The following is a 25,225-nucleotide window of genomic DNA, read 5'->3' on the forward strand; positions in this document are numbered from 1 at the left end:
TTTTTGGCAACATTTCTTCTAAACCTAATTGATGGAGTGCGTAGCCTTTCATTTCTTGAAACAACCATGTAGGAAGACACATCATGGCCATATTGCAGGATGACAATGTTAAGATTCATCAGGCTCAAATTGTAAAATAAATGTTGTGATATTATTTCCATTAAGAGGTGCATCAATATTTGGTCAAGATCTTGAATTGACAGTGCAAGAGTCCAGCACTCTGTAAAGTCTCCTCCAGCACATCCCAAAGACTTTCAATGAATATAAGCTCTGGACTCAGAGGTGTCAGTTCATGTGTGTAAACGATTCTTAATCTACTAATGTACAGGATGAAATTAGATTCAATTATTAACACTTATGCTATATAGCTGCTGAACTAGCAAATAAAAAATCACTTGGAGCTGTAAATCTGCAATAGGTAATGTGAGGACTTTTTTAAAGATTTTAAGAAGGAGAGTAAAAAAGACCTTAACTGTGATTAATACTTTTTATTTATCAAGTAATGACTATGATTAATTTCTAAACAAAAGCAAAAGGGGTATTCAGTAAAGTATATAGTTCTATTTTACATAATAGATACTTGTGGATTATAGAGAAATACTATTGCCTATGTGGGTTCTTTTTAAACGAGCCAAAAAACAAAACAAACAAAAAAAAAAAACAGTAATTTAATTTGTGCATAAAATAAAAGTGAAAAACTAGATAAACATATTCAGCAGAGAAGTGATATGAACATTTATTGATCAAATACAATACAATAAAATACAATAAAAATAAAATAATGCAGCATTCAAAATAAATGTTTCTACTCTGCTGTTTTATAAACCAATGTAATTGGTTGTAATGCGTCACCCCACCCCATCATCCAGACTGCACTCTGGTTACTCGCCATCTTTAGCTCTGGCTTGTTTTGTGGGGCATATTCTCACCTGTGCTGTTGTCTTCATTCACCCGTTAGCTTGATCAGAAACACACTTTTAAATCCCTCTAGAGAGGTGCTTTTTTTAAGGTGATTTATCTTCTAGACCTAGATAGTCCACACTGTCTGAAATAATTTCAAATTCTGTGTGCAAAATGCATATATAATTCAAAATGAAAATGAGGATGCAGTATTTCTTATTACTCTGGTTTTCATAAGTTATACATTTTCCAAGCTTGTAATGTGATCAAATTTGCAACAGCTAGTCACATTATATTTATATTATGACATGTAAACAGACATTTAGTGCCATAACACACTCTTCTTTCAGTTAGTATTTTTAAAAATCAGTTAATTCAGTAGGAAACCATCCATCTCTCTTCTATACCTGCTTTGTCCTCTGTAGGGAATCAAGTGTACACACGCGCCATGGACGAAGTCAGAAGACACTAGACAGTATTTCACTTGCATCTATAAAATGGTGCCTGAATACAGCATCACCAGATTCAATTGTCTGAAGAAGTCGCGTATGGCAACACGATGCAGCATCTCGTTCCCACCTCAGGGGACCAGGTTACATTAGTAACCCTGAGACGTTCCCTATCGAGGGAACACTGCGTCATTGCGTTGATGCTTTAGAAACATTATAACCCACACCACCATACTGACATGGTAGCCCCTGAGATCTGGGAGGTAGTGTCTCAATTCGAACAACACAGCCCTCATTTCCAGGCACTTGATTTGCCACATGAAATGAGGGCCTTTACAGCATCCCATCAGAGATGTCCGTCGTTATTGTTTTGCGATGGCAACACGCCCAGAGAGAGGGAGCCATGGTGAGAAACTGGGGATTCCTCCAAATAGAAAGTGCACAAAGCCCTCTGCGCATAACCCTTATTATAAGCATAGGACTTCATAAGGGGTGAAAACACTTGTTCCTGAGCCACCACTGGATGGGCCTCATGTGTAGCAATCCCAATGGTATTATTTTGGTGACTGCAGCCATCAGACACAACAGCTTCTGGCACTGACGGATGGAAATCTCCTGACCTAGCCTCAAGCTTCCCACCATGGCGAGAATGGAATTGGTAGTTGATGTAGTCACAGTAGTCCTCTCGATTGGTGACAAAACACTTTTCTTGTAGTTTAGTCTTAGATCCAAGCTCCTTAGATGAGCAATGATGACATCTTGATGTCAACTCCTCCAACTTAGCCAATATTTACCAGTCGTCTATATAATTTAGAACACGATTGCCCTGGAGTCGCAACAGAGCCAGAGCTGAATCCACACACTTGCTGAAAGTGCGAGGAGAAAAGGCTAGGCTGAAGGGAAGAATACTGGTGAGCTTTTCCCCCGAAAGCGAACCTCAGGGACTTCCTGTGCACAGGCAATATCTCTATGTGGAAGTATTTGTCCTTAAAGCCTGTCATGACAAACCAATCCTCAGATAGAATTTTAGACACGATAAGCTTGAAAAGCTTTGGTGGCTGTGCCTGACCACTTGTAAGGAAGCGCTCCTCCAGTTTACGAGGCGCCTGATCGGACCAAACGATGTTTAACTTAGCCTAACATTGGCTGCCCGCCAGCTGCACCGGATCTAGAACCTCCCTCAACATCTAGCTCCTCAAAACGGGACCCCATAGAAGGCAGCTCCTTGTCCAGACCGGAAGAAATCACAAAGTGAGCTTCCAAGTCCAGAACGGGACCCTCTGAGTCTGGAAAGAGCAAGCGAAAGGGCAGTGCCTGTCTAAGGCTCATCCAGTAAGCCCTATGATCTGAGTCGCCATGCTGCCTCAACAGGCACTAGACTCAAACCATGGGGTGCGCATAGTGTCACTTGACTTCATCTGTGGCCAAAGGGATTGGCATGTGTGCACACATGATTCAGACAAGTCGTTCCCATAGCGTTAATGTAATGACGCAGTGTCGAAGTTCCCTCAAAATTGAAACTTTTGTGCCTCATCTGTCCGTTTACTAAGCATGCCATGGTAAATTCGTGTTGAATGGACATAACTCCAAAGTCCAGCAGAGGACGTTTAAAATGTTACATATTTATTATGCTACATATCAGCAGTTAGTATTTGATTATTATTGGCATTTGAAAAAATAAATAAATAAATAATATAATGTAAACACTACATAACTGTAATTAAACGGAAATTAGAAATGTAGTTACAAAAGTGAGACACAGGAGGTTGACAGTCCAATTTGCAGTCCATGGTTAGACATTTTCACATTTACAAACACATTTACACATTTTTTTTTACTGGATATAACCATGATAAAGTCAAATGTAAATGCAACTGTGATTTAATTAGATTGATTAAAGCACATGGTGAGTGAAAACTAACAACTGTGTTGCTGCTTTTCAAAATCCCAGGGGTAAAAGCTTGAGGTGTCCGGATCCGAGCCAAATAACATCTCAGCAACACTTTGTTGAACAGAATCAGATGAACTTGAGGATACCATTTTACTGAGCTCAGTACAGAAATAGTCAATTTCAGTAAGGTCAGCCTTTTTAGTGACTTTTCCACCACAATGTGTAGCCTCTTCAGCTTCTTGGCTTATGTTGGTCACAAATGAGCCAACATCAGTTGTATTAAAATCAAAAAAGTTGTTTTTCATTGGGTCAAATGCCTCAGGGTAGGAAATTCTCATTTCAGAGGTACTCCATTCAGAACCGCTGTGGATTACTTGATTAAAATGACTAGCATTTGACACCATGGAGCTAGGTTTGAATTCTCCAGAAACATCAGATCCATCTCGGATGGGTCCAGTAATTACATTTTCCTCACTACTATAAGCATAGCTCTCCTCATTAGATGGGCAAGAACCAAAGGCGTAACAATCATCAAGTTCGGATCCACTGAGATGATCACTTAGCATATCACAGGACACAGTATTGATGAAAGACATCTGCTTGTCCTCTGGATTATTTAAATCTGTGTAAACTTGCTGAGGACTGAAGAAGTGACACTTTGTAATAATATTACCAGACTCACAGTTTTCTGTTTCTGAGTCAAATATCCCTGTATCAACTGATTCAGGACTGAATGGATCAGGGACATGGATTTCAGAGTTGCTCTGCTTACTGGTTTCCAAACCTTGGCCTTGAAAGTCAATGCTACATTTGCTTTTGTAAGTAGGTTCTGGACTAAAAGGGGCAGGGGTATCAACTTCATGATAACCAGAATCTAGTCTTGGAGCTTCATGAACAACAGTGTTCATTTCTTCTAATTCAGATGCACAATCGACTGGCTCAGCAGGTATGGGACTGAATGGGTCAAAATACTGGAGTTCGAATTTACTCATGGCCAAGGTTTCAGAGCAAGACGGGCTGTGCTGTTGTGAACTACTGGATTCGGGGATGAGTTGCTCACAGACAAAAACCTGGTCAGTAGCTGATGCATCTGTCTTACTTTGTAGACACAAGAGGTCTTGAACTGGAGAATTCGGTGTACTACTATCTGTATCCAGGAATGATGAATCAGGAACATGTTCAGCTGCAGGGAGATTTGCCTTCCATTGGTCATTCCACTCTGAATTAGACAGGCTTTGGCAAGCATCTGAATCCTCAAATATAAGACATGGAATATGTAAATCCACCCTCTCAGAATCAGACTCTAATACTTCATTACATTTTGGAGGGTCACTGTTTGTCGTGATCTCCTGCTCCACATTCTCAAAATTGTTCTGGTCGTTCTGTTCTGTAATCTGGCTGTGTTGTTCTGTGTCTTCAGGCTTTATACTGCAACATTCAAATTCATCTATATCATTGAATTCAGGGCTCAAAGCAGGATCCTTCCAAGGCAACTGCTCGTGGGACTCATCTTTCTTTATGTCATTTGGCTCAGGACAAACTGAACTATGAGTATGTAGTTCAGGGCTACCAGGATCTAATCTCACAGTGAAAAAGAACATATCTCCATATTTGTAGTCATTCACATCTAAAGCAGAGGGTTGAGAAGCACAAATGGAAGGAGAAGTAGAGGGATTACTATTTATATCATGCAACTGTTCACACAGAGGACCTGGACTATGATCACTGGAGAAACTCTCAGTATTTCCAAGTTCTGAATGAGAACTATCTTTGTCATTTACAGCATTTTGTTCAGAAGAGATATGATGTTCAAAAATCTTCTCAATATCACTTATGCCTGGGAGCGGCTCAGGGTCACACGGACTTAGAGGAAACCCAGTATAGGACCCTGCAATGATTCTCTGTAGACCACACAGTGAGTTAGCTCTTTTATTAAAACTGGATCCATCCTGAACTTCAACCCTGTCCTCCAAACCTTCAGCTTCAGCAAATATACTGGAATCGGCATCAAAAGAATTAAACACTGTAGAACTGTGACTAGAGCCAGATTCATGGACACACTCTTCATTGAACTGAGCTTCTCTTGATAGATCTGGTTGCACATCATCGTGATTTTGGTCTTGTTTGGCATTTATTTGTACACCAGAATTGGCGTCACTGCAAGATTCAAGACTCCTATTTTCAGTGGACATGGACACACAATCAAGCTCTCCAGTGGACTGTTTGAAGTCAGCAACTAGTGGCATGTTGATGGGAGTATTAAAGGTACCATAGTCTTTTACAGAGGACTGGAGAGGGTAGTGTACAGTGTCTGGAAGACTGTTCTCTGCAGTGATGAAGTCATCCTGACAATGCTTTTCCTCTGGCATGTTAACCAGGAGAGTGTCAGAGGCAAAAGGGTCTGTGCCTTTAAACGGGTCCCTTGGTAATTGCTCTGAGAAAAACAGCACCATATTAGTCACTGTCTGAGAATGGATTGACTCTCTTATTCTCTGCCATTAGTGCGTTTCTGTGTTGGGAATAGGTAACTATAAGTGGCAGTGCAACAAATGTATACCCATTTATCATCAGCTAAATTCTTTTCAAAGCAGTGTAACTTTTCCAGTAACAAGCACATTTTTTAAACAAGTATCTGTGATTTCTAAGTTAAATAGTATTGCAGATGCAGTTATACAGCAGAGCAAACAAAGGTGATAATCAATCCTTCTCTCATGTAGATATGCCTGTGCAGAATTTGGGCTTTTCACACTTAAAATCGTTAACCTTGGGTTTTTCTAAAATCATGGGTTAACGGAAGCCTGGGTTATCCTTTTCCACTCACTTCAGTCTTTTCCCTTGGATAGTAATTAATCCTGGAAATTCAAGTTTTGCATGGTACATTTGTTAGCTCCTAGGTTAACTTTTTTATTTGCATTTTTATAAGCTCATTGTGGCGAGCAGGACGAGGCTGAGGGCAGTGAGAGAACGACGCGAGGCCGGTAGGGTGATTGCTGATGAGCGACCCCTGCACGACGCACCGGTCTCGTATCTCTCACGGAGGAGCAGAAGCATAAAAGGAGGAGCGACGACAGTAAAGAACGAGAGATGACAGGCCTGGATTTATGTTGTGTTTTGTTTCTGTTTTATTGTATGTGGCAGTAGTCGTCCGTGAGGGACTGCTGCCTTTACTTTCGTTATGTTATTTGTTTATTTTTTTATTAAAGTCTTTTGAACATTCACTGGTTCCCGCCTCCTTCTTCCCATTACAACATACTGTGTTACACTCATCATTCGGGCTCTTATATTCCTGTCTATACCCAGTTTGTAAGTTTTTACCATAAATGTAAGAATCATCACACCATACTGTTTACCTTTGGAACTGCAATGTGGAGCTACCCCACAAAAGCAGTGTTAAGGCCCTTATATACTCACGGCGAAGTTCTTGTTCGTTCTTTGCTTAGGGGTAAAAAAAAAAAAAAAAAAAATGGCCAATGGTCTTACAAAGGTGTTTACCAGCCGTAGCGAACCTTTCCGGAAAGTTCACTTTGGCAAGCTGTTTCGAATTTCCAAAACAAACTCCAAATGAAGTTCGTTTTGGCCTGATTTGGTTTAAAAACGTCACATCAGTTCATTCTTCGATTTTACTTTAAGTATATCAGGGGGCAGGATTTCGTAACGGTTCTAACCCCCTTTTAAAATTACGTTTTTTTTTTCTTCCCTAAAAGATAACGGTTAAGTAGTGTGAAAAGCCCCATTATTATCCATTGTAATGATATATTTGGCATAATGAACTTGATTCTGTTACATAGCTTACATTGTTACTCTTTTTTTATTACAAATTTTGAGTAAATTTGTTTGTTCTAGTTTAATGCTCTCATCCTAATTGAGTTCCTTATTGTTTTGTACCTTATAAAATACTGTTCTGATTGCAAAAATGACTGTAGTTAAGTAACTGCAGTGTAATTATTAGCTACTTAAATTAGTAGTTGGAAGCATTGGAAGATAGCTTTAAAGAAGATTCCCTAACACTAATGCATTTTTGTTATTGTGCAGTATGAATAAAACTTACTCAAAACTTTGTTTTAAATATGTACACATCATCACAGGAAAAAAGTCAGGTTTTAAACAAAGTTACCAACCTGTCACATCAACCTTTGGAAAATGGTCATCTCCAAATACATCACCTGGAAATCATTAAAAAATCATTATACACATGTAAATGTACAATCCAGAAACAATCACGCCATAACAATCACTCACCATAAGTGAAGGGGTTTGGATGGAAGAAGTCAAACTGTCTGTTTGTTGCTTGACTGGGTTGAACAATCTCAAAGTCTTCCTTCTCCATATCAGAAGAATCAGACTGTTTCAAGAGAGAAACCATAAGCTATTGAGTGCCCAGTATCAGAAAAAAACATTTCTTGTTCAGTTTTACAATTGATTTAGTAAAAACTGATTTTTTTCAAAGATTGTTTTAGAGTGGATTTTATAGTTACTCGCTGTTTTTTACACTTTGTTTTTCCTTAATCTGAGCATTGCTGAACATAGTGGTTGTGAATAATGTCATCTCCGATTGGTCAATGACATGCAGCAGCCACACACAAAAAAAGTATCTATTTATATTTCACAGTGTGCACCTCAAGCAGTCGAGAACGACAAAGCTGCGGGATACCAAAGCTGACTTTTCTCACACATTTACAAAATGCATGGATGCACCTTTGTATGCGATGGTCGAGGGCCGATTGAAGATTCAAAGGGCATGGTAAATGACATCTGGAAACAGAAGCAATGCGTCTGGCACTCAGATTCCAGATATTCAGGCCAGGGCTAGCACGCCCTGATATGGAAGGACAACACGACGGTGATGTCCTATTTAAACCATCAGGGGGGTATGCGGTCACCCTCATGGTGATTCTTTAACAAATTGTTCTTTTGAGCACAAGTAGCCAGTTGAGCCAGTTAATCAAATTGATCTGAATCAGATGTAAGATGCAATATCTGAAGCTTATAAGGAATGTAGGTTGCCTTCGGCTCTAAGGGTGCAGCTCGATTTGGCAAGTTTCTGTAGGGCTTCAGGCTATGCTTCAGACTTTTGAGCAAGAGTAACCACTGAACCAGTTCATGAAATCGAACTGTATCTAAATTTAAGACTTTAACAGAGCCAAACACGTACAGTATCTATAGTGGATGCTTCGATTTGCAGGCAGATAAAGAAAAAGAGAAGGAGGTCTTGAGGCGTGTAGTAGCTGTTGTCAAGTTCTTAGGAGAGAAGAGCCATTCTGAGGGATGTGACGAAAAACTGGGATCACCACACAACGGGAATTATCTTGGTTTGCTTGAACTGATTGCAGAGTTTGACCCCTTTTTACAAGAACATTTAAAGAAGCATGGGCAGAAGGGCAAAGGTAAGTCCTCTAACTTGTCCTCTCGAATCGATGTTTATCTCATTAATGGGCGAGAAAACTAAGAACATCATAGCAGCTGAAATCCAACAGGCCAAATATTTCTCTGTAATTGTAGATTCAACACCAGATATTTCTCATGTAGACCAGTTGACATTTATTTTTAGATATGTTAGTGCTGAGGGCAAAGTAGTTGAAAGATTTCTTGGATTTGAGCCCCTCCATAGCCACACAGGTGAAAACCTGGCTAAACCTTCCTAAAAATGGTGCGAGACAAGGGTTGGACTTGTCAAATTGCCGTGGATAAAGCTATGATAATACGAACAATGTGTCTGGTATATATAATGGACTTCAAGCGCACCTGAAAATGCAAAACCCTTTAATTCACTACATGCCCTGTGCTGGTCATTCTTTGAATCTCGTTGGTGTCAACAGCATAGATGATTGCTATGAGGTCACATCCTTTTTCAATCTTTTACAATCCCTTTATACCTTTTGCAGCGCATCCACTCATCGCTGGAATCGGATATTCATGACAGTGACATTCACATTAGTTTGACTTTTAAATCTCTGTGTGCCACAAGATGGAGCTGTAGGGTCGACTCCACCAAAGTTCTCTATAAAAGAGTTCAGATTTTTTTGTGTTATATTCTACAAGAAAGTGTCATGTTAATTTTGACAGTTTCATTCTTACAAAATTGTATAAATTGATAAGAAATTGCACTTGTGGGCCTGTTGCCCAGGGGCACCATGAGGTCTTAATACTAGGGGTGGGAATCTCTAGGCACCTCACGATTCGATTCGATTACGATTCAGAGGGTAACGATTATCGATGCATCTTTTTTGTGTGTGTGACTACTTGGTACTTTTAAAGCAAAGTATTTATGATGACCCATAAAGAATTGACTTCCAATACTTCCTATATTCATCAGCGCACTGCACGTCCGCTTTAGAGTTCCACCTTTTGCGTTCCGTCAATATTACGTTATTAGAAAGAAAAAAAAAAAAAAAAATTTTAGAAAATCGATTTTTGACATTTGTGAATCGATTCAGAATCGTCCACATCGCAATGCATCTAAGAATCGATTTTTTTCCCCCACCCCTACTTAATACGCTATGAGCGATGCAGGTAAATGTTCTGTACTGGTTCTTTTAGATATTACTGCTACTTTTGAAAATGTGGATCACTGTATATCAGTTGAGAGGCTCACAGTGTGTTGGCATCTCAGGAACAGCCTTGAAATGGTTCTCTTCATACTCATCAGACAGGTCTTTTTCAGTCAGAGTTCATTATTATGCCTCATCAACAGCATCTCTGTCCTGTGGTTTCCCCCAGGGTTCTGTTTTAGGACCGATTGCTTTTTGCACTATATTTGCTGCCTCTTAGGCAATTAATAAGTACATTTAAGGGTGTTTGTTATCATTGTTATGCAGATGATATTCAATTATATATTTCTTTTAAGCCTCGTGAAATTACAAATTGTCTGTTCTTCTAAATTGCATAAACTCTATAAAAAGTTGAATGGCAGATAATTTGTTCTCCCAAATGTGATGGACAGTCTTGGCCCTTTATCTTCTTCTGTTAATTATTACTTCTTGTTTTAGTAATTAATCTGTGAAACGATTACAAGTGGTTCAAAAAACTGCCACCAAGCTTTTAACTAAGTCATCAAAGAGATCACATGTAACACCAATTTTAATTTCTTTACATTGGCTCCCAGTTAAATTTAGAATTAAATTTAAAATTCTTGAGATAGTGTGTAGAGCATTGCATGGTCAAGCTCCTGATTATATAAAAGAATTGTTGCAACCTTATAACAGCTATAACGATAACGGCACAGAGAAACAATATCGTTGGAATCACTTTCAGAACGATTTAATCCAGCTGATGAACAATAAAAACATTGGCAGCCAATCAGAATCCATCCTGCTTTAAAGAGCATTTAACGTGACAGACAAGCATGCGCTTAGAATAAATAGAACAATAACGTCCGCTGGTGTGGACGCTAATATAGTTATCTTTATAGTTATCGTTCTTGGTGTGAACGGTCTTAAAGATGACTGTGCCTTTGAGGTTGTCGCTCCCAAATTGTGGAATGCTCTCCCTACAGACTTAAGATCTGTGGACACTTTTAAAAAGCAGCTAAAAACCCACTTGCTTTTGTCTAAATAGTTTTGTATTACTCCGTTTTTTTATCCGATTGTTTGTTTTTAAAATATACGTCACACTTATTTGTTTTCTTTTTTTATATTTAGATGTACAGCACTTTGTGATGTTTGCTCTAGAAATGTGCTCTAGAAATACTTACATTGTGCGAATGCGAACAGCAGTTTGAAAACAATTAAACAAGCAAATCACTTTTAAGGCAATCAACAGATCTGAATTTGAATTAAATGGCAAAATTAAAATTGACTGAACACATCCCACAACAATGCAAAACAGCAGGTACAAGCTCCGTGTATGTGTGTCCTACCTGTGGAGTGGTGGATCTGAACATAACATCCTCCTCTTTGACCTCCGTCAATGTGATCTCAGTAAAAGACGACGAGCCACTGCTCTTCTGTAATCAATAACAGATCATGAGTTCAACAAACTTATAAACAACTAGGAGCACACTGAATGCCAATGGACATACCAAGTTCTCCGTTGAATACTGCATTTTATCCAGCTCCTCTGGGGTGCTCTCCTGCTCAACATAATCTACTTCCTCTCTTTCCTGTTTGGACAAGATCTTCTCACTGTAGACATGATCACACTCGCTTTCTACAACATCCACTTTTCCAACCAACTCCTGGTCCAAACCCACACAATCAGCATCTTCTGTCATATCAGTCATTGCACTTTCACCTGTTATGAGGCCAGCAACCAGCTCACCCAGCTTCTTTTTAACCTATTCAAAAAAAAAGAAAAGAAAAAAATAAGTCAATTAAAAAAAGAAAACATCACATAAGAGATTGCACATCGAGAATCATGAGCAATGTCAATGATGGGTCAATACATGGTCCAATAAATGTGGCTTGACCATTTTAAATTGTTCTAATTTTTGTTTGAGTGATTGCCTCTGTATATTGGTATAGCAAAACTAACATTTTTTATTTTATTTTACTTGGTTAAACTTAGTTTGATTATCTTTGTGTCATGGCACAACTCAGGATTGCTGAAAGGTCCACATTTAGGTTCAGGTATACAGTGAGAAAGTGTTGTTTACTGACATTTTCACATACATCCTCTATAGCAGCATTATACTTTAAAGTTGGAGTTTGAGATTCTGCTGGCCACAGAGCTAGGGCTACTACAAATCTGGAGAAAGCCTCCTTTAATCGTGAGCTTTAAGGAATGAACAGATCAATATATGCACAACAAATAATAAAAAATAAACAGTCTCTTACAGAAAATGTGTTTATGCTTGACAAACAATAGCTTTTGCTTGTCAATGAGGTCTAATACAGTGGTTCTCAAGTGGAAATCTTCAAGCGAGCACAAATAAGCAACCAGCTTTTCAATTTTTCAACCGCCTGAGATGGACTCACTCTGATGTAAATGATGTTATCTTAAGATGGACAGGGCGTATTGTGACAGGCACATCCCTAATTGACCAAAACACATCTTAATACCTTAGTAATTTAAATAAGAATGTTACATGAAGGCGACAAAGAGACAGTGAGTCACTGTTATACCCTTTGCATTAATATCTATATTAATTATTAATTCATAAAAATTGTTGTACATAAAATAGCTGTTAAATGGAGGGTGTTCCACTGCAAATTTGTTTTTGCTGTGGTATTGAAATTGATTTGTGAAATTTTACAGGTATTGGTACAGACTACTGAAACTTTGATATTATGTCTAATGCGTTTTAGAGACTTCGTGCCAATTTAGCTCAGTTTACTGTAGTTATTTCAGTTAAAAAACACACTAACTTTACACAATTGTGACATTCAAGATTTCATTAATAGACTTTGAAGGAATCCAGTATTTGATTTGACAAGAGCGAAAGAGTTCAGGACCAACCCGTTGCCATCTGCTGTTTTGAAAACAGTTATACACGTGTAATCGTGTTTTATTGTAGTATTTGTTTTTTGTTGAAATTTCACTTGAGTTGATGTAGGCCAATTATAATAGTGGCCTAGGCATTGAAGTCACAAAGACAATAGGGCTCAAATCAGATCACAGACAGGATGTAAAACAGTCATGTATTGTTATTATTATTTATTTATTTTACAAAAAACTACACAAACATTATAATGAACCTCATTTGCAACCAAGAATCGTGAAATTTCACTGGTAGAGGTATCTACTACTGAAATGTTGGCATTTTGAAAACACTATTTTCCATAGAGATTTTTTTTTTTTTTAAATGTGTGCAGTATGGATATATATATTTATATAAATAAAGTATGTTGCTGTTTTGACCTATTGTTTTCTCTCAAGTCAAGTCACCTATATTTCTATAGTGCTTTATACAATATAGATGGTTTACTGCAGCTTTACGGTGATCAACAGGAAAACAGTGATTCAATAATGCAAACAGAGTTCAATTCTGCTGTAAAGCAGCTCTAAAAAGAAAACAGGAAACCAGTTAATTGTTGATTCAGTGGGGTTCAAACCTCTCTCTTTACTAGACTTCATTAATGTGGGTTCAGCCTGTGATTGAAATAGCAGGTGAAAATGTATTACTGTGTCCGAAGGGGCCCTTCTCAATATTATATGAGTTCATTTGCTATTACTTTATCAAATAGTTAATTAAAAGATTTAAATACTGTTTTTACTTTCTCTTTTGTCTTGGTAAGTAGAGGAGTTAGAGAAATATGGTATTTTAGCCCTCATTTCTTCTATCCATTTTAGTTTCTGTATGTAGCAAGTATATATACAGTATTTACTTTGCTGTGTTCCTGTTTATTTTGGGTCCACACCACACCTTAGATGTAGAAAAGAGATGTAGCAAAGCTAGAATCTAAATTTATGAAACTGAATACCAAAGCATAATTTCCCTTAGTTAATTAATTATGTGAAGTGTCTATTTGAACTGGTTCCAAAAATATGCAAAAGCCTAAGAACATGCTGACTGAACTGTGACCTGTACGATCTCCTCGAACACGTCCTGCAGCGGAGAGATCTGTTCATGCAGGCTTTCTGCGTGTGCTCTGGCATACGCCACTTCCCGCTGGATCTGGAGCAGGTCTTCAGCCGCAGCACACAGCTCGCTGTCGTACTGCTGTACGGTCTGCTCCAAGTCCTGCTGCTCCTCCTGCAGGCACTGCAGCTGCACACACACACGGTCAAACACACACACAGATGGCAGCGACTTAAGACCATGTTTTATTTGTACCCCAAACCTGGTGTAAATTGAGGTAAACTGTATTTGTATCCCAATTCTACTACTAACATACAGTATAGGGCCATCACTGCAATATATTGTGTTTTTTCTGTGTGCGTGTGTAAACTGTATTTGCGAATACAACAGAAACTCCACACCAAAGCCCTACTCTAACCTACACAAATTAACAACATAGTATTGGTAGTAAACCATAGCAATCACAATTATACTACAGTTATGGTTACTAAAACCATGGTTAATAAATGGATACTGCAGTATTTCTAGTAAGTTACTATTGTTTTAAAACCATGTGTAACGCCTTTTCAATAAAGCCAGTGGTGACTTGGGAGTGGCGTATGAGTATATGAATTAACTTCAATAAATGCAAATTCCTCAATATTGCTCAGTGCATTCCTTTATTCTCCAAAAATATTCAAAGACACGCCACCACTGTCCTATTGTCATCACTTCTTCAAACAAGGTCCAGCATGTGCATACAAAACATGAAAACAACCAGGTGTCCAAAATCACCTTCTCTCTACTGCCACCCAAAGGCAATTGTATCCTTTCAAATCTTCCCAGTTACTAACTCCAACCAACTTGCTGCCTATCCCCATGCCTATATTGCCTCCCAATGGTCAATAACAACACTGTAACAATAACAACAGCCTTGTCACGCAGGTCCACAAATCAGACCCTTCCTGTCAGGACATGTGGTAAAGCTCCTCGTCCAAGCTCTTGTCATTTCAAGACTGGACGACTGCAATGTTCTACTGGCGGGCCTTCCAGCCAGCACGACTACACCTCTGCAGATAACCCAGAACGTGGCAGTATGTCTGGTCTTCAATCAGCCAAAGAGAACCCATGTCACACCCATCCTGACTTCACTCCACTGGCTCCCAGTTGTGGCCAGAATCAAATTTAAGGCTTTTCCGCAGGCTTTCCCTCCCACCAGCTATGGCCAGTGAATGAGCAACGCCTTGTTGTTCATTCACAATTAGGGTTGGAAAACGAAAATTGATTCCGATTTTTGAATTGGATACTTAAGTTCAGGAATCCTGTGTGTGCATTTTAATGTGGTTTTAAACCATTCAAGCGCAATAAGACTTGAAAGAGAACTCAATTCACACAAATGATGTCAAAATATCCTCGTAAACACAATCGGATTTGTCTTAAATGAACGTGAACAGTTGAGAAAGAAAACGCACGTGTAACAGTATATTGGATCTGTGTGTTAGCTCTTAAAGTGACAGCAGCCTAATAAACCTGCTGCCGTCTATGTCATTAATGTTTATCAAAGAACAAAAGAAAATCTTGACTGCATAACTTTAATAACTTTAATAAGGATTAATTTATATTTTATTTAAAAAGAAAACTATGCAGTGTTATTTTACATTTGATTAAGATTTTTACACTTTGTTAAGATGCATTTATTTTTTGCTATTGCTAATTCGCTTATTTCGAAACTGGGAATCAATGAGTATTGGAATCAATAAGCAGAATCGGCACTGGAATTGTAAACACTAAAATTCAAACGATACACAACCCTATTCACAATGAGGCATAGTCACTCTCCAAAACCTTCACTCTCTCTGTTCCTCTCTGGTAGAACTTCCACATGAACTCCTGAAACCATCACATCTGGCAACTTAAAAAAAACACTGGAGGGGAAAAAGTAAACTATAAAGTTTTTAAAAAAGTTTTTAAAAAAAAAGAAAGAAAAAAAAGTGAGTTTAAGGGCGTTTTCACACTTATAGATAGTTTGTTTTGTTCCGAAACAGGGACTTCATTTGTTACAATGTTTTCAAGAAGCAGCTGAAGACACAGCATTTCTCCTCTTCTCTAGCGTCTTATAAACCTTGCACTGCATATTACAAATATTTTTGGCTCTCTGACGCTTTGGATAAAAGCACTTGCTGAATGCATAAATGTAAATGTAAAAACAAACGATGCATTAAATAACTAACTTTACCTGTGAGCACACTGTGCTGTAGTGACTATTAGAGACCCACCAGATGTCGACCCACTAGTAGAAAAGTGTATCAATTGTGCAATTGGTCGATCTCTAATCAAATAGCATCAGAAAACTGGAGTATCTGCATTAAGCGAAACATTAACAAAAACGTCTAAGTCTCTTATTCATCCAAGCTCTTACAATTTGAAGATTAGACTGCAGTGCTCTTTTGGCCGGCCTTCCCGCCAGCATGACTCCGCCAACGGTCCAGAACGCAGTAATGTTTCTGTCTTTAATCAACCAAGAAGAGCTGACATCACACCCGTCCTGGGCTGCGTTTACACGGCAAGTCTTAATGGACAGATCTGATCTTATAACTGGATCATATCCAATGTTTTGTCCTGCCAGTTTACACTCACGTTAGACACGACTGGTATCCGATATCTGTGTTTACGTTAATCCACGCCCAAAATGATTCTGTTGTTGATCGCTTTATTATGCGACATGGTTCACCCTCGGGTTTGGAAAGCTTTACTAAAATTATTTTATAATTCAACCAATCGGGTGGCCATAATTATATGCCAGCATGGATCAGTTCAAATCTGTTCCAGTGTTAAAGTTAAAAGATTTTGCAGTGCATATAGACCGGAAAATAGTGGTAATGTTTATTTGTTGGTTTAGAAGCACAGTAAGATTTCAGTTTTTTTGGAATGAATAAGAAGGAATTAACGAGAGAGAGAGAGAGAGAGAGAGAGAGAGAGAGAGAGAGAGAGAGAGAGAGAGAGAGAGAGATTGTGAGTTTGAATTACCTGTGTGCGTCAGTATGTAATAGTGAAGCTGCTCATTTATTTATATAACGTAACACAACATAATTAAATATATAATTTTTTTAAACCAGAGGCTCTGTTCTTTCTTTTTATATATTGTATGTTCAGATATTCATACAACAAAATATTCTGGGGGCCTTGGAAATTTGGTGAAAAACGCTGGCGGGGAAAGAGGGGGAAAAAGAGTTTTAGTGTGAGCACACACAGGCACATCTTGTCACGGTTCATGGGTTCACTGACTCGCCCTCGCTATGTTGTGTGTGTGTGTGTGTGTGTGTGTGTGTGTGTGTGTGTGGTGGGTGTGGCTCATTATCGCTGCTGATGAGCGGATCAGTGGCAGCTGAGTTTCATGATTGGCGTCCTATTTATTGTCTGTGATTTCATTCTGTCTTTGTCAGATCGTTTTGTGTTCTCCTGGGGTATTCTCCGTGCTTGCAGTTCCTGAGACTTCGTTCCTTTCCGTCTCCTGTGTTCTTGAGGATCATCTGTGATTGCCTGGACTATCTGCCCATTGCGTCCCTGCGTTACCGAGCCCAGCATCATTCTCTGCCCACGACGACTGACCAGCATCTCTATCTATTTCCTGCATTATTCAATAAACATTTCTGTTTCACTCGGAAGCGGATCTTTGTCCTTCATTTACAGAGCCCGACACCTCTGCTTCATGATATGACATTAAAAAGCGATCTCTGTGGGAACCGTGTCGCTGTCGCCTTGCGGTGGCGAGGGGAATCAGATATACACGTTTAGACGCAGGTCAGATGTCAAGATATCGGATGTGTGTCTGATTTAAAACAACAGTTGGAAGTTGTTCAGTGAGTAAAAAATGTGATTTATTTATTTTTTGTCCCAGTGTAAACCCAGCCTTGGCTTCACACCACTGGCCTGTAATCCGGGGACGTCTAACACTGTTCTGCAGAGTTCAGCTCCAACTGTAATTAAACACAGCTAATCCAGGTCTTTAGTTGGAGTTGGCTGGAGCTAAAGTCTGCAGGACAGTGGCTTTCCAGGAGCGCAGTTTGACACATGTGCTGTAGATTGACAATGAAAGTGATCTGAGGGGTGAGTAAAAATGAATTTCTGTGGTAACTGACAGTAGGATACAGATCCATATAGAGCTTGACCTTTTAACCTGAAATATCCCTTTAAACAGGAACATTTCTCCAGAAATAATTTAAAGATTTGCTTACCACTTCCCTCTCCTGTTTCTGGAGGTCATAGATCACCTTCAGCTCTTCCTTCAGCTGTGTCTTCCTCTCTTCCAGCTTCTCCATGCTCTCCTGTGTGTCACGGCACAAAGCCTTGACCGTCTGAAGAGTCTCCTGTTCCATATGCACCTCATCCTTCAGACCCTGAGGATATATTCATGAGGATACGTTACCCTGATCTAAATCACTAAACTCTAATCATTGATAACAGCCGTACTGTATGTCATCTTCTACCACATAAGTCCTATGAACTTTTGTGCAGATTATGAGAGAAAGTTTTTCCAACTTCCTACAACTTTTCAAAAAACTTGGGTGAACCCAAAGTCTAGCGCAAAACAAGTTACACTTTATTTTTAAGGTGTCTGTATTACAGTGTAATTATACATTAAGTACTAAGTATTAATAATTAACAACATGTACTTCCTATAGGGATTAGGTTAAGGATTATTGTTTGGTTTAGGGTTAATTGATTGTAATTATGCATCATTTGTAGTTATTACTACAGTAACTACATATAACATGTGTAACAAGGACACTTAAAAATAAAGTGTTACCACAAGTTGATATTTTTTCTCTCCAAAAGTGCTGTGAAAACCGGTCTGAGTTAGACACAATTCTATTACAAACAGAGTGTTTTTAAACAGAGACTCAATTCTCAAATAACTGACAAACATACATTCTCTGAGAGTGTTTGCATTTGTTAATAGCGTGCTAACAGTGCTAACAGGTACACAAAAATAATGGTTCGGTACAAAACTTGATTTTATAAAAGTCATATATTGATTTGAAGTCATCACATATATATATATATATATATATATATATATTTATACCATGGTCTGGGTGAATACACGATTCTGATTGGCTGCAGGGTGTCCATTAAAAAGTGATAATGTGTACACCTAGGAAAGGCGTCCCGTCAATTTGCCTGATGACAGTTCTAAATGATTGCGCTGGCTCAAACTCACTGATCAACTGCTGCGGTCGGGTCGCTGTGGCCACGTTGCTTGGCAACGCCTGTATACGGGAGATATTAAATAGTGCGCTCGACTTAGTTAATAAATAAAAACCCTCACGATTTTTACTCTAAAACACATTAAAGTATTATTAATTGATTAAATAATTCTTTCTTTCGTAAGTGCATGGTATAAGCGGGATAATGCCCTTCGAGGTGTCCATTAACAGAAATTAATGCTTCGCGTCGGACGGTTCACACCTCCGCGTCGTCCATTAATTTCTGTTAATGGACACCTCGTCGGGCATTATCCCTTACATATATATATATATATATATATATATATATATATATATATATATATATATATATATATATATATTGTAGTGTTAGTATTGTAATTCCATATTATTGCTGTCCGGCAATATATATAGCTTCCAGAAAGTTTATTTTGTTTAATTATGTTTTACTGTATTTTAAAAATGTATTTATGACCTATTTTAATGACAGTGGTGGCAATACACTTCTTTCATACTTTTGAATGAATGTTTATTTTTTTATTCATCAAAATAAAACAACTGTTGCTGATATATTTTGAACAAACATAAACCACCCAATTGCTCAAAATACATTATTTTAGGTAAAGTATTTGAATCACTACCAGGGGCATTTTACCTCAGCCGGATCATATATGGCGCATTTTTCTTAAGGTGTCTTTAGCCCGTTACAACATTCATTTATGATCTCTGTGGTATATCACACATGTTGCTGATCTCCAACACTAACACACGAATAAAGACGACTGGCATGGAACTTGTATTTTGAGAAAACCATATCACGGTTAAAAATATACAATCATGACAATAAAGTAAATCTCACATCAAACGCTATGCAAAACAAATATCGACGACTGACTCTTCACCCAGAGCAATGCGCTGAAGAGATGCGCGCTTCAGACGCAGAGGAAGAAAGCACTATAAGTGGCAGTAAATTACAGCTAGAGCTCATCAGTGCAGCTCCTTCTACAGAGCCTGTGTAGAGTGCAGAAAATAACACTGTAACGTTACCTTGATTTCGTTATCGTCAGAAGAGTCTTTACCCTGAGCCTGAAGCTCCGTGTCCCTGAAACAATAAATCACGTAATAAAGCAAACTGAAATGCCAATATATCCGCAAGATTTAAGTATGATTTCCATGGCTCCGATTTAAGCGCATATACACAAGATCACTGCAGACATACGTTCAAGATTATGCAATCCATACGTGTCAGATGATGTCAGGATGATGAATCATACGTACAGTACATGCAAACCTTATGACATTATTATTTCAGTGCACAATTAACCTCGACGTGCGAGGTGATGTTTTTTGAAGGATGTCGGTTAAATCGTATTTAAAGACATAGACTGCGTGCAGCTGGTGATATGTATAAAGATAAGGATCATGCATCCGTGTACCTGGCAGCGGCTGCAGCGCGCGCTCGTGCCGGCCGCAGGCAGTCTAGAATAAAGCGCATCATATTCATACGCGACACATCATCTGCAGCACACACGTCACACGAGCGGGTTAATGCATAGCTTTGGAAATATTCTTTCGACTCTCTATGAAGTGCATGCTGTCAAATAAAGACGTGTGAATGAGACGTTCTCCTTGAATCGCTGTCCGCTCTCCTTCAGCTGCGGCGGGGATCACGTGACAGCGGGCTCTGGGCTCGTGACGGCGGACACTGCACGAGACCGACGATCCGAGCCAGAACCGACCGGCCCCATATGGCACGTGTCCACTGGCGTAGAAGGAACCCGCTGAACACACACACACACACACACACACCGCTATGGGGGCGTGTCTGTAATACATACAGCAAGAGTTTTCACTACATCATCAATAAAAACATACTGTAGTAGCCTGTGAAAAATCTAAAGTTAAAATTAAAGTCTGAGATCTCTAGGGTTACGTCTCAGACACTTATGGGCAGAAAATAAAAATGTACAAGTACAAATACATGCTTGGATACCAAAATAGAATTTATATATGCAAAGTGCTTTTAATTATGGTTGTAGTTTAAAGGTAGGGTAGGCAATATAAAATAAAATAAAACCTTTTTAGGTTGGAACTCTCTTCACATCCTGATAGCAATCAACAATCGAAGTGGTCTAAATATTAAAGGTGCAGTGTGTAAATCTTAGCGGCATCCAGTGGTGAGGTTGCGAATTGCAACCAAAAGAAGTTTCGGTGTCCGACAGGAAAAGACGTTGTCGTCTGAGACAGCAGAGAGTAGCCAGTAAAGCAATGAGGTTTCTTTACAAAGAAAAAGTTAGAAATTATATTTACTTAACTATTCAGTAAAACAATATGTTATATCATTGTGTCAGCATTTTATTCACTGACTTTAGCTTGCTTCTTTGTATGAAGCACAACACAGTGACGAAGCAGTTTGTTCGTTTAGGGCTCCTGTAGAAACATGGCGGTGCAAAATGGCTATTTCAATTTAAGGGAACCCACGGTGTATGTAGATAGAAATGGCTCATTCTAAGCTAATAAACCTAATGGTTCATTGTGTAAGGTCTTAATACACCACTGAAAAGATAAATATTGCACATAAATATATGCACCTTTAAATATCTTCTTTGGAAGTCTCAGGACCAAAAAAAAAAATGCTCGTCCAATCATTGCATTCGGTCCGAATGCAATTGACTTGTTCGTTGTGTACTCAAAACAATCCCTGACTGGAAACGCATGGTGTTAACCCAGTATGGCCCAAGTGGAATCAATTATGCCGCTCAACAGAGCAAGACACATATAAACACAAACACTGATTCGTATTGGGTCGGATTGTCCGTACAGTATCTGTAACTGGACAAACGACCCGACAGAAAGACCAGGGGCCTGATGTATAAACGTTGCGTACGCACAAAATGGGCATAGAAATATGCGTACGCATTTTTCCACGCACATATCGGGATTTATAAAAAATAAACTTGGCGTAAATAAGTGCGCACCGTAAGGATGCTCTTGACCGTGCGTACGCACTCTTTTAGAAGAGTATGTGTTTTGGCGACACCAACTGGCCCAAATAGCAATAACTATTTAAAATTAAAAACTTCTAAATTATCCTATTACATCACCCAATAAATCAAATTGCATCAACCTGAATTATCATTATGATATGATTATGATGGAGTTTGATGGATTCATTGATTTTAATAAAATTTGGACTCTATTTCATTATAGCTCTGCACTGGTGTCTTGCAGAAGATCACTTTTAGACAGAAAATCTAAAGAAATACAAGATAATACAAATATAATTTCGCTCACCAACCTGTCACTTGAAGCAAATATCCATCCCTTCTTAAATGTCCGCGGCAGCGAGCGCGTTGGGCCGTTTAGTGAAACTGATGCAAATAACAGTTTAAATAAATAAAATACTTCTGATATAAACTATGTTTTACTTATGATATAAACATTTAGATTAAATATGCCATTCAAATTAATGGAGAACACTTAAACATTAAATCATTACTGAGAAGTTACAACATTTTTTATATTCAAATTCAATCAATAGAAATATTTGTTGTGGATGCGATGTTTTTGAACACGTTTCCTGTGGCGTGCTTTAATGTTTTAACCACAGAGATAATTGCTTATCATGATAATACCAGATTGTCTGAGAAAATAGTTTCGTGCAAATAATGCCCAAGGCCTATCTGTTTCCATTAAAAATATAAATCAATTAAAAATACTATTCGGCCAGTGGATAAGATTAAATGTATTTTACACTATTTGATTTATGTATTCAAAAACAAGGCAAGGATAGGCAAATACATGATTTTTATTAATGTAATGTGTCTTGTACCGTTAAACGTTATCACGTGGATGAATAATCATATGCAAATGATATGCAGATGAGGATCTGCATAGTAAAACTAGGCGTTGTAAGCTCCATATATGGTTATTTCAGGGTGGAGACGCATGTGCGCACAATCTTCCGCTGACTGGGATTTATAAAGTGAATTCTGCGCAGGTTCTGGCGTACGGACGGTTTTATAAATCTGAAAACTTTTGTGCGTACGCAAATTCTGCCTTATGTGCGTACGCACACTTTTAGGATGAAATCTACGCAAAGTTTTATACATGAGGCCCCAGATGTCTTGTTTCCCCACTTTTTTGTGACCTGATTGAGTCTCCAGGGAAGAGTTTTAGCCCATAAGCTTTCACTCAGTTGTTTCAGAGTTCTCTCATTTAGTACTTTAGTTTTTGTTTTTCGCCATGGTCATTTAGTTTTACTAGCAAGATCTAGAAATAATACAATTGGAAAATGATCAGTAATGTTAGATAACACAACTCCAGATTCTAGCCTAGTGTTTCGAATGTTTGTGATTATATAGTCAATAGCTGACCTAGTAGAATGCATTACTCTGGTAAACTGATTTATGGTAGAAAAAAAAGAAGATGAATGTAAGGTATTAATGAAGTCACTCTTTACAACATCATCTCTGGAGACATCAATATTGAAGTCCCCGAGAAGGACACAGTCTTTGTTTTTCCTGTTTATGGAAAATAAAATATCGTCCAGTTTGACCTTGAAAGTGTCAAGGTCACAGTCAGGGGGGGCGATAAATCACTCCTACTAAGTTTTTTTTTTTTTTTTTCGCGCATTTGTGAGGTGTATCTCAATAAAAAGTGAATCAGAGTGATTGTCATCTAAGACAATGTCATCACAAACACTCATACGATATCTGGAGTGCACATATAAACAAACACCACCACCAGTGCGGCCAGGCCTGTTTTTGATAACTAGATAATCCATCAAGGTTAAGAATATCAGTAAAGGTCATATCATTAAGCCAGGTTTCACTGCAACCAATAACATCAAAGCTACAGTCAGAGATTGAGAGTAAGGTAGCTAATTCTTCATGATGTTTACACAAGCTTCTAATGTTAAGGTGCAAAAATGAGTAGCTATTTGTATTATTTAAGCTTTTTAGTTGCTCAGGAATGTAATATTTACCAATTAAATTCTTATCTTTATCAATACAGTGTTTTACATCCTCTCCATCATAATTCAAATCATCGAAGGCCATGTGGGAAAATTGTATCATATTTAAGTTGATTGACCAAAGAGTTTGCTGGGGTCATATAAAAATAACATATACACATAAAACCCATCCATACATTCACACACATGCTTAAACGGTTAATGTTAATCTACTGCTATTTGTCAACAGAATGTAAACTAGCTCCTTATTTTATTAGCTCTCTACCCACAACATTATGTTGAGAGCTTGTAAAGAAAGTAAATTAGGGCAAGCAGTAATGTAGTTATCTGAGATATTTAACTTTAGATGCGATACTTCAGAAGAAAACAGATACTCAGGTACTCTAAACACAGAATACTCTCCCTTTTTTCATAGAAGTAAATTAATATATATTCATATATTCAATGAATAGCCTATATATATTCATATATATATATATATTTGTTCCACCCCAATGAAAATAATGTCAAAGTCAGTTAGAATGTAACAATTTATCATGTCAGGTAAATGTATCATGCCAATTTCATAATCAATTCAAAGATAATCGATACAAAACATCAAATGCTCTGGAATAGAGAGAAGATGCAAACCCAACTTTAAGAAATACGTGAGGCTAAGAGATCGCTCTCTCTCTCAGCCTCACGGGCCGATCTGAAGTACAGAAAGGGCCTCGATCTCCCTGCTGCATCTCATTAAATAGCCAGACCTCTTTCACATGGAAACATGTGCTTAACAAAAGAAATTTGCATTCAGAGGTAGCACCTCTTGGGGGTGAGTGACCATTTTTCTTGGGAGACCACCTTCCTTTGTAAGTCAACTATCCATAAACTCTTAAAACCTTATTACCTTGTGTTTTATTTATTCTGAAATGAGAGAATTGTACCAGTCGCACTGTGACATTTTAAACGATACCAAACATGAAAATACTCTGTGATAATCATTCACATTAAACTATACATTTTCTTGGGTGAATTCAGGTGATCATCTGAGCATGAGAGAGAGGGGGTGAAGGGAGAGGGAAGGAGATGTAGATTCGGTGAGACTTTCGTCTGGATGGTGCACGAGGGCCAGTTCAAATGGTAATCTCCAGAGAGGTCCTTTTGTCCTCTCAGGGCCTGGTCACCCCCGAAACAGACTGTCTGGAATTTCCTAATTTATCAATTCTTACACAGTGATCATTCTTAAAATATATACATAGTATAAGAAACTTCCCAAAATACAATAATAGTTAAAGCACACACCCGACTAAAGAAAACACTAATCACTATAATGGCGACTTCAAACAAAACATTTTCAACAAAACAACA

General features: G+C 38.3%; 1 protein-coding gene across 1 annotated transcript; it reads right to left on the reverse strand.

Annotated features, from left to right (window-relative positions):
• Positions 1 to 726: 726 nt before the first annotated feature.
• LOC307161465 (uncharacterized protein) lies at positions 727 to 20,560 on the reverse strand. Its single transcript, XM_079876186.1, has 9 exons — positions 20,340 to 20,560; positions 19,951 to 20,005; positions 17,911 to 18,072; positions 13,700 to 13,885; positions 11,258 to 11,512; positions 11,096 to 11,182; positions 7,480 to 7,582; positions 7,359 to 7,403; positions 727 to 5,674 (listed from the first exon to the last, which is right to left on the reverse strand). The coding sequence occupies exons 1-9, from the start codon at positions 20,405 to 20,407 to the stop codon at positions 3,267 to 3,269; spliced, it is 3,369 nt and encodes a 1,122-aa protein (XP_079732312.1). The 5' UTR covers positions 20,408 to 20,560; the 3' UTR covers positions 727 to 3,266.
• Between the last annotated feature and the right edge of the window lie 4,665 nt (positions 20,561 to 25,225).

The sequence above is a fragment of the Squalius cephalus genome (assembly GCF_949319135.1).
Source record: "Squalius cephalus genome assembly, chromosome: 7".
NCBI classification, from domain to species: domain Eukaryota; kingdom Metazoa; phylum Chordata; class Actinopteri; order Cypriniformes; family Leuciscidae; genus Squalius; species Squalius cephalus.